Source organism: Zeus faber (assembly GCF_960531495.2).
Source record: "Zeus faber genome assembly, chromosome: 12".
NCBI classification, from domain to species: Eukaryota; Metazoa; Chordata; class Actinopteri; order Zeiformes; family Zeidae; genus Zeus; species Zeus faber.
Window position 1 is genome coordinate 30,683,154 of NC_137196.1, and position 10,896 is coordinate 30,694,049.

A 10,896-nucleotide genomic window follows, 5' to 3' on the forward strand; every position below is an offset into this window, starting at 1 on the left:
ATTGGCTGCAGGGTGGAAGTGATGCCCCGCCTACTGCTTCCTGTGTGCACAGTCGTAGCGCTGTGGTCGGCCTCGGTGCTCAGCCTCTCAGGTAGATGTCCTGGTTGCCATAGTTACATGTGGCTGAAACCGGAAAGACCTGATCAGAGATGAGGCCTTTCCGGGTTAAAGTCCGCCACCAAACAGGAAGTAGGGGCGTGGCTTGTAATTGAGTGTTAACGCATTAACAATCGCCATGGCAACCAGTGGCAAACAAAGCAGATTCTCACCAACACCAACACTGAACGAACGCGGTGAACATTGTGGTTCCTCAGTGGTTCTCCAGTGGTTCTGCTGTGTTTCCTCAGTGGTGCTGCTGTGGCTCTAGCCATCCTGGCACTGAGGTTCTGCTTGTGTCCCAGTGTTCCGCAGTGGCCCGCGGGCCCACATGCTGCTGCGCTCCAGGCGGGCCAACACCTTCCTGGAGGAGCTGAAGCCTGGGTCCGTGGAGCGAGAGTGTGTGGAGGAGAAGTGCGACTTTGAGGAGGCACGGGAGATCTTCCAGACCAGAGAGGCTACCGTGAGACATCCCATCATCACATTCTGAGCCAAATATTCATAATATTCCAGATATGAACCATTAAATCAGATAAATTTCTGATTTTGATCATCAGAATCATAGTAATGTTTATTTTGCCAGACACAAGGGAGACGGCAGTATAAAAAAGACAATAACAAGGCTTTCCAGGAAAGAAAAACAATATATGTGAATATGAAGTTACTAAAGCAGTTCATACCAAACTATATTCATAAATAATAACGTTGTAATTATTGAGTGTTTATACATATATATATATATATATACATTTTATAAATATCTCTGATTTGGCCGTGCAGGGCTCCGTTTGGCTCCTGATCTGTTCAACTCGAACAGATTTCATCCTCTTTGACGTTCTTCAACGCTCTCTGTTGCTAAAGTCATGATGAGTAAATATCAATGAATGAATTCAATGTGATGATGTGAGTGTGGTTTGTAGTCACGTTGTTTCTGGTTGGCTGTTTGCAGTTGGAGTTCTGGACGGTGTACACAGGTAGGCACAGTGAGAGTACTCAGTATTAGTTTGTTAAATAGGTGTGTCATCCCTCCTCCGTCACTGCAGCGCTTGTCCTCCTTTCAGATGGAAACCAGTGTAACTCCAACGTGTGTGACCACGGGACGTGCGTGGACCTGTACCAGGCCTACGCCTGCCGCTGTAACCACGGCTACGAGGGCAAACATTGTGATCAGCGTGAGTCCATTCAGCACCTACTGCAGAAGAAACATGAATACTTGTACATATTATCATATGGATGGATAGATGGATAAATAGATGGATGGATGGATAGATAGATGAGTAGATGGTAGATGGATGGATCAGTAGATCGATAAATGGATGGATGGACGGAGGAGTAGATGGGTAGATAGTGGAGAGATGGATTGATGGATGAATGGATGGATATAATGATGGGAGATGGATGATAGACAGACAGACAGACAGATATATAGATAGCTGGACAGACAGACAGACAGACAGACAGACAGACAGACAGACAGACAGATAGATAGATAGATAGATAGATAGAGAGATAGACAGACAGACAGACAGATAGACAGATAGACGGATAGATAGACAGACAGACAGACAGACAGACAGATAGATAGATAGACAGTCAGATAGACAGACAGATAGACAGATAGTGAATAGATAATGGATGCTCTGGTACCTCAGTCAGAACGGCCTCCAACTGCTCGCTCAACAACGGAGACTGTGCCCACGAGTGCACGGACAGCGACGACCACCAGAGCAGAACCTGCAGCTGCCTGGATGGATACCGTCTCCATGACGACAGCAAAAGGTGTATCCCCAGAGGTGGGTGGGTCCGCAGGTCGACTTACAGGAGGGCAGAAGGTGCCACGCCCACTGGGACTGAATCAATGCCCCGTTTTATGACGCGTGGCTGTTACCGTAGTAATCTGGTGGTGCCACACCTCTGTGTCGGACGACCGGAGGTGTGGAGGACTTCTCATCTCGACCTGGTGGATAAGGAGACCTGAGTTTGAAAGATAACCGAGCCCTCACCACCTGCCCCATAGAAACTATTTTCCTTCTTTTTAATGTATTTACGCTAATGGAAAAATTGACGAAAACCCAGAAAACAAAGACGCATTTTCTTCTGATGGAGTTCTTGTCGTTGTCACTGCGCTAGACGTTAAGTAACATGTTGCTCATCGGCAACACACAGGTGAGTGCCAGTGCCAGGCTCCGCCCCCTCGTGCCAGGCTACACCCCCTAGCACAATCTCATTGGTTTGAATCATGACGACGGCCCACAGTGTCTCTGCCCTTTTCAAACCAGCTATTCAGCTTGAAGCTGTCGGGACCTCTGATAGTTTGACACGGAGGTGTGGCTACGCCAGATTATTAACGTAGTGACTCACTGAGTGATACCTGTAATACGTAAACCGCATCACTTCCTGTCAACTCACTGCGTCGTGTTGGGGGCTGTGCAGGGGGGCACTCGTGTGGCCAGCTGCAGATCGCCAGGTCTTCCTACAGCGGGCCCATCGATGGCCTCATGCCCTGGTTGATAGGGGGCGAGGTGGGGCGCAAGGGGGAGAGCCCCTGGCAGGTGAGCACCCCACCCACACACCCATATATATAGAGAGAGAGAAAGAGAGAGTTGTAGCCTTCCCCTTTTCCACAACGTATCTACAGTATGACGAGTACTTTTACAATGGGGTACTTTCATTTTTACTTGAGTAGTTTTGTGTCAGAAGTGTTTGTATTCATAGAGGTCAGAGTACTTCTTCCGCCTGTGGCCATTGGAGGGGTCAACCCTTTCAGTCTCTCCCATATCATGTCACTCAAAATATAGAATAGTGTGTGTGTATATATATATATATATATATATATATATATATATATATATATATACACACACACACACATATATATATATATATATATATATATATATATATATATATATATATATATATATATATATATCAGGGTGGCTCTACATCTGTTGCTCGTTGGTTGGTCTAACGAACAACAGGTAAAACCCCCATCCCACACACTCTCAGGAGAGGAGCCTGTCACGACATGTCCATCTGCTCCGGGCTCGACGACGGAGGTCCCTGAACACATCACTTGTGTGGCGCTTGGTAGACAAAACTGCCAGTGTATATATATATATATATATGTGTGTGTGTGTGTGTGTGTGTGTGTGTATGTGCGCATGTATATACAGTGTATATATATATATATATATATATATATATATATATATATATATATATATATATATATATATATATATATACACACACACACACACACACACACACGTATTCCACCCTGGTGTGTGTGTTCTCCCACTCAGGTGCTGCTTCTGAACGCTAAGAGAGAATTCCACTGTGGGGGGGTTCTGATCGATCAGAACTGGGTCCTGACCGCTGCCCACTGCCTCAGCAACAGCTTGTACTTCCAAGTGCGACTGGGTAAGAGCATGAAGCCACAGCCAGCCACGCCCTTTCATTGGTTCATATTCACTCCTTCACTCGCACATTCTTAACAGTCTCACCACAACAGTGACGGTACAAACGAGACAATTCATTAGACGCTGCTTGAAAACCACTGCACTCATTTCAGTAGATAAATACCTGAATGTCCTCTTCTCACAACCCAGACGCTCAGTAGAAGAAGTAAACTTAGATACCAAGACCCTAAACTCTTGTGGAAAAAGATATTGACTTGTTAGGTTAGAAGTGTATTCTTTTTCCATAGACTTCCATTCGGTCTGAAGTTTTCCGCATCTAGTGGCCATTAGATGAACTGCATTTTAAGCGTGTCCAGCATCAGAGCAACCTAGTCAGAGCAACCTAGTCAGAGCAACCTTGTGCAGAATCCACAAATGGCCAGAGAAGGTGAAGTTTATTAAAGTTATATAATGCAGGTTTAACTGAACAACACCTTTCACTGTAATACACCTAATTACCTGGCGGGATGGTAGCTCAGGAGGTAGAGCTGGTCGTATAGTAATCTAAAGGTTGCTGGTTCTAACATAACCTAAATGCGTTTAACCATCCTGGCTTGTCCTTCCTCCGGGGCGGCAGCCAGGAGCAGAGGGTAGCGTTCGTCGATGCCCGGGGACCTGGTACCAAGTGTCCATCGCTGGTCAGACCATGATGTGTGCATGTTTCAGGCGGGGTCCTTACTTGACATTAGGTGGCGGAAAACCCATGTGAGCACGCGCAGAACATGCAAACTCCACACAGAAAGGCTCCCAATTGGGAGATAACCAACACTGCCCCAGACGGGAATCAAACCCAGGACCTTCTTGCTGTGAGGCAGCAGTGCAATGCACTGTGCCACCTTGCCATAAGTAACCCTAACACAACCCACTCTACCCTAGCGTGACGTGGCATAGCATAACATGATATGAAATACTTTTCCCTACCCCCCCATTACTTACTAGAACATACCTTACCCTACCCGACCTTCCCTTGCCTTTCCTTACCAAAGCATAACATACCGTCCCCTACCCTACCCTACCTTGCCATCACATAATATACCTTACCTTGCTTTACCATAACATAACATACCTTACCTTAAGTTCCCTTATCATAACATAACATACCTTCCCTTTGGTTTCCGTAAGGCCGATATATGGTCGCATGTTAAAACATGGGCGGACCTTGGAAGGAGCTACTTCCAGTCCTTGCGTAGAACGTGAACACAACCAGGAGCTAACCAAACATCAAAAAATCAAACCACACGCAGTTCAACGCAGCAACGCAAGCTGCGTCACTTGCTTTGGGCCCCGTATATACTGTATTTGTGCCACATAATTTCCTCCTTCACATTTCTGTATTTGACTTGGTAGCGAAATAACAAATCAATTTTTTTTGAATAACACAAAAATTACTATTAAAAATACGAAGATTGAAAACTCTTGGCGGGAAATATCGGGGAACATTAGGTTGAACATTACAGAACGTGAATTATAGCACGCCTGTTGGGATCGAGCCAAAAATAATGTATTTTGTCTCCAACTACTTAGTGCAGAACTATCAACAGCTCACCACCGCTGTAGACACCGCAGAGGGAATACCGGTGTAAGAGATAAGATAAGATAGACCTTTATTGGTCGCACACGGGGGAAATTTACATTGTTCCAGCAGCAAAAAGGGGACAGCAGAAAATAGAGAGCATATCAAGTAGTGTAGTTAGGTAATACTGAACCATGTCTCGTCCTTAACCTTCCCTTGCCGTACTTTACTGCCCCAGGGGACTATGAGCGCTTTGAGGTGGAGGACACTGAGGAGACCCTGTCTGTGGTCAGGACGTTCAAGCACCCGGCCTACAACAGCAGGACGGTGAACAATGACATTGCTCTGCTGCGTCTGGCCACGCCCGCCAGTCTGTCGACGTACATCGTCCCGGTGTGCCTGCCGAGCCGCGCCATGGCCGAGCGCGTGCTCCACCTCAATGGCACCGTCACCGTGGTCACGGGCTGGGGCAAGGACAACCCCAACAGGAACCACTTCAGCTCGGCGTTGAACGTGATCAGGATTCCGCTGGTGAACCGCAACGTGTGCGAGCAGCAGATGAGCAACCAAATCTCAGACAACATGCTCTGCGCCGGCATTCTGGGGCAGAGCCTGGACGCCTGCAAGGGCGACAGCGGCGGACCCATGGTCACCCTGTACCGGGGCACCTGGTTCCTGGTGGGCCTGGTGTCCTGGGGTGAGGGCTGCGGGAATAAGGACAAGCTGGGCGTCTACACCAAGGTGTCAAACTACAACGACTGGATCGACAGCGTGCGGAACGAGTGGGACAGGAGCCACGGCCCCAGCATGTCCTGAAAGAAAACCTGAAAACACTTTGTTTAATAAAGTCTTTCCCTCTGCCACTGCAGCGTTTGGTATTCATCCCTACGAGTTACAAAGAACAGAGGGTTTATGTCAGGGTTTAGCAGATGACACCATCGGGAACATAGCTACGGCCATATGTATATATGTATATAGATAGAGGGATATGGAGGACACATGAAGACAGGTTATTCAGCGATGACTTATTGATCACCTCTTTATTCATTTTATTGAATTCATCCTCCTGAGCTTTTTTTTTAATCAAGGATTCAAAACTGAATCCAATGCAAGTAACGCACTGATTAGATGTCTGGCTAATTGCTCCCACGTCAACCAATCAGAGATGAGAGCATTGGTAATTGATGCTAAACTGTGTGTAATTATTTGCTCAAATATATTGTGGAGCCTGTAGTTTCTTGATGAATTTGATGTGTTGATTCACTTCCCTTATCACCAGGACCCCTGGTGATGTGCTCTCTCTCTCGGGACCCCTGGCACCGTCTCTTAGTAATTATCTTATACGATGGGGCTGTCTTGGGATGCCACACCCTCCAAGACACCTCAAGCCAGATTAGTGGAAGTGACAGAGCTGCAGCTCGTAGCTCATGATTAACCATCCATCTCCAGTGGATTTTGGCCTAAATCTGCACTTAAGGGTTCCCTGTGCACCACGTACAGTGTATAGTGTGTAGTCGGGGCGCACATCCAGTCTTTAAAGTCCCAGGTTTTCCTCTGTCACAGGAAACAAAGAACCCAGAGACAAACAGCAAACAAAACAGGAGCTTGAGGAAGTTTAATCTGAATGAGACCCGGAGGATATTCATTCTTATATAATATAATGATATTATTGCATCATCACAGAACATTACACCTGAGATACATAAGCACTAATCCCTACACCCGCCTGAGGAGTATTTCCAGTCGCGTTTAGGCAAAATGTGCTGAAATGCTGCCACGCACGACAGAGAAGTTGGTGCAAATTCCAAAAAAGCGTCTATGTGAACTGTACATTGATCAAAACAAATAAAATTGTAAAATAAATAAATAAATATAGAAAATGTATAAATATAGAAAATCAAAAAACATAAACCACTATAAAAACATGTTACTGTAACTATATCAAGCAACTCATCAGTTCACAGTATTAGGCCTGGCCATGACAAATACGCACCTTAGTATTAATATATGACTATACTTCCTACCGCAGACACTGTTTGGAGATATGAACTATGAAGCTGTTTATTCTAATAATCTACAGGTTGAACAGAGGTTTTATATAACGCTGTGTCTGTATCAGCAGCTGCACGGCTGATACTACACCTGAGCTTATATTGGTGGTATAATATGTATTATATCAGTATATTACTGGGACTCTTATGTATTCCTCTTTCATGGATTCCCACAAAATCCACTACAATAAAGGACTAAACTCTAAACAATTGCTTATTCTACTTATGAAATACTCAAAGAGGTTTCAATCCCACAGTGTTTCTGCCGCTGCTGGTTTAAATGTTTGTGCTTAATCAATTTATTCCCTCTGTCGTCAGGAGGATGCTGCTGCGTCACAGGCACTAATATCTACCTTCATATCAGATTAATATCTACCTTCATATCAGATTAATATCTACCTTCATATCAGATTAATATCTACCTTCATATCAGATTAATATCTACCTTCATATCAGATTCATTTCTACCTTCATATCAGATTCATATCTGCCTTCATGGGGATGGTATCCCAGGAGGTAGAGCTGGTGGTCTAGTCATGTAAAGGTTGCTGGTTGGATCCCAGGCTCCTCCTGCTAGCATGCTGTAGTGTCCTTGAGCAAGACACTTAACCCCTCATTGCTCCTGATGGCTGCGTCCGTCGCTGTTTGAACAATTGTAAGTCGCTTTGGATAAAAGCGTCTGATCAATGTAATGTTCATATCAGATTAATAAGTAACTTCATATCAGATTCATATCTAGTATTATACTAGTATGTAGGTTAATACATACTAGTATGTAAGTTAGTACAATAGTACAGTATGTAAGTTACTCCACACTAGTTACTACATACTAGTATGTACGTGACTATACACTAGTATGTAAGTTACTATGTACAAGTAACCACATACTAGTATGTGAGTTACTACATACTAGTATGTACGTTTTTATACTAGTATGTACGTGGCTACATACTAGTATGTAAGTTACTACGTACTAGTTACTACATACTAGTATTAAGTAACTACGTACTAGTTACTACATACTACATACGAGTTACTACATACCAGTATGTAAGTTAGTACATACTTGTTACCGCATACTAGTTATTACATACTAGTATGTCAGTTACGACATACTAGTAACTACATACTTGTACGTAAGTTACTACATACTAGTATGTGAGTTACTACATATTAGTTACTACATACTAGTATGTGAGCTGCTACATACTAGTTACTACATACTAGTATGTGAGTTACTACATATTAGTTACTACATACTAGTATGTGAGCTGCTACATACTAGTGACTACATACAACATCATAGAGCTGCTCCGCTTCCTTTCAGCCTGTTGTCATGACAACACTGCAGAGAAACTTTGACGTCTTGTCCTCACAATGCATTGTGGGATATGCTTATTTCACCAGATGGACCCTTCTGCCTGGTATTTGGACACGCCAAAAAGGCTCCAGCCCGGAGGAGTACTGGGTGAGTAGTCGGTGCTGCGCCGCTCAGGCTTCCCCTCCTCTCCTCCTCCTCCTCAGCTCCTCTTGGTACCGCTCCAGCTGAGCCATGAAGCCGGGGTTGGGGTCGATCACATGACGAGCCGTCTTCACTTTCTGGAAGAGAAGGGAACCAGCTGGGACAGGTGTGGAGGGTCACTAAGTAGAAGTACTTTGTTACTGCAGGAGTAAATTCAGTTTTAGATACTTTGGCCTTTTACTCCACGACATTTCTACGAGTATTATCCATTGAACGGAAATAATCTGGGCTCAGGTGCCTTGCCCAGGGCCACCTCGGCAGTCGGTGTGAAGAGGGCGGTGCAACAAATGAGAGTAGACTCAGAATTTGGCCTTTTTTCAAGTGCGCAATGACAGCGCTGCTGCTCAGGAATGGGACAGAACCAGCAACGTTTTGGTTCCAGGACGGCTTCTCCGACCCACCGCCTCCGCCCTGACCCGGACAATCAAACGACGCTCCACCCACCCGCCCACCCACCTGGAGGGCCTCCGCCAGCAACAGCCCGCGGTGCTTCATGAGGTACGCCACGCAGACGGCGGCCGAGCGGCTGCGTCCGTTCTTGCAGTAGACGAGGCTCCGCCCCCCGCGCTCCGCCTCCCGCTGGATGGCGTCGGCGCAGCGGTCGAAGTGCTGGTACAGGTCCTCGTGGGGGTCGTCGTAGACGGGGATCCGCAGCGTGGCCACGCGCCCGCCGGGGAACGGCTGCTGCTTGGACACGTTGATGCAGAGCGTGACCGCCTCCCGCTGGACGAGCGGCTCGCTGCAGGCCGAACGCCCGTTGCTGATGAACAGAGCCTTGGTGACCTTGCAGAGCTGCAGCATGGTGCCCGGCGTCCTGGGGAGGACTGACCCTCACAGGCTACGGTAGCCGGATCTGTGTAGCCGGATCAGGGATAAAAAAATAAACCCCGCGACAACGTGGAGAATGACCTGCTGCCCTGTCCGACCGGGAAACCCAAACCACTCTGGGGGGGGAAGCTCACGGAACCTTCTCTCACAGAGGATTTCACAGGCCGCTACATCGTCGGAGCTCACGTGCGACGGCTCCGTCACGCGCACACGCAAGCGGGGCCCTCCTCGCGCCAAGGACACCTTCACATCCGTCCTACAGTTGGCTTTTCTGATTCCCTTACCCTGAAGTCCCTTTGCTGTACGCACACGATCGACTGTCCTTCAGCCCCTGTGGAGCCCGAAGTGGTCCAGCTCTGGCACTTCCTGGCCTCCCAGCTCCGGCATTCCCTGACCTCCCAGCTCCGGCAGACTGGCTATATTTACTGCTGAGGACTTGTGGGGCTGAGCCGCTCTGGTTTCACGCTCCCTGGGTCCTAGTGCCGCTCCCTCTACGTTTTAGCTGCTGATGTGAAGAATTAGTACGTTTGTCAAAGCATCTGGGCCTGGCGGCCGTCAATATGCATTTTAAGTTCACACCATGACGATCAGCTCAGCAACTGATTGCTGAATTCTAAATGACATCACAAACCAATATCAAATCCCTGAACTGGAAAATAACTTACAACTTACTCCAAATTGAAGCGATCGCTGTCCCTAGGCACAAGGGAGTCTACTCTACTTCTCGCTGGGGAACTTTTTCACTATCTTTATGAAAATATGATTATATGAAAGTATTTGGGTTTATTTAATCAATGTAAAGATGTAATACAACATCAAATGTTATCCATTGTTGTTTATGTATGTTTAAAAATAGATAAAATAAAATTCCAATACATTTAAAAATAGATTGAATAAAATTCAAATATGTTTAACAAATTGATGAAATATATTTCCTATGTGGAAAATAGATTAAATACAATTTTAATGTTTAAAAGTACATTCAAGAAAATTCCAATATGTTCAAAAATAGATTAAATAAAGTTCCAATGTTTAAAAAATGACTATATAAAATTTCAACATGTTTAAAAATTGATTATATAAAAATTCCAAAATGCCTCCATTTGGGTTCGAATTTACAGACAAATTATGAAAGAAAATGTGAAGAAACAACTCTCCGTGCCCCGTAGGCGATGACGTCACGTGTCGCTCTGAAACCTTCCCAGCATGCATTGCTCCGACGCAATGCGTTGGAACCAGCTCGACTGACGTATTAATATATTTTATTATTATTATTATTAATAATAATAATTCATTCAGAGATAATAAACAACGGTACACCAATAAACAGCAACCACATTGAACAGGCGACACGTCACATTCAGACACGGAATAAAGAAACGGGTTTGACTGCGCCGCTCCGGTTTTGAGACGTTGATTGGA

The 10,896-nt window shown here is 45.6% G+C and overlaps 2 protein-coding genes across 3 annotated transcripts; one reads left to right on the forward strand and one right to left on the reverse strand.

Annotated features, from left to right (window-relative positions):
- Positions 1 to 21: 21 nt before the first annotated feature.
- On the forward strand, positions 22 to 5,889 carry proca (protein C (inactivator of coagulation factors Va and VIIIa), a; the record flags this gene model as incomplete). Its single annotated transcript, XM_080010527.1, has 8 exons — positions 22 to 91; positions 402 to 559; positions 1,046 to 1,070; positions 1,158 to 1,268; positions 1,749 to 1,889; positions 2,530 to 2,648; positions 3,405 to 3,522; positions 5,312 to 5,889. 8 exons carry the CDS (start codon positions 22 to 24, stop codon positions 5,887 to 5,889), a joined length of 1,320 nt encoding a protein of 439 aa, XP_079866653.1.
- Positions 5,890 to 6,681: 792 nt separating this feature from the next.
- On the reverse strand, positions 6,682 to 9,895 carry dusp28 (dual specificity phosphatase 28). Of its 2 annotated transcripts, none has more exons than XM_080011703.1 (2): positions 9,103 to 9,862; positions 6,682 to 8,723 (listed from the first exon to the last, which is right to left on the reverse strand). In XM_080011703.1, the coding sequence occupies exons 1-2, from the start codon at positions 9,445 to 9,447 to the stop codon at positions 8,616 to 8,618; spliced, it is 453 nt and encodes a 150-aa protein (XP_079867829.1). In that variant the 5' UTR covers positions 9,448 to 9,862; the 3' UTR covers positions 6,682 to 8,615. The 2 variants fall into 2 exon arrangements, 1 of the variants encoding a protein (XP_079867829.1); XR_013844440.1 differs by having other exon boundaries at positions 8,583 to 8,723; positions 9,759 to 9,895.
- Positions 9,896 to 10,896: the final 1,001 nt, after the last annotated feature.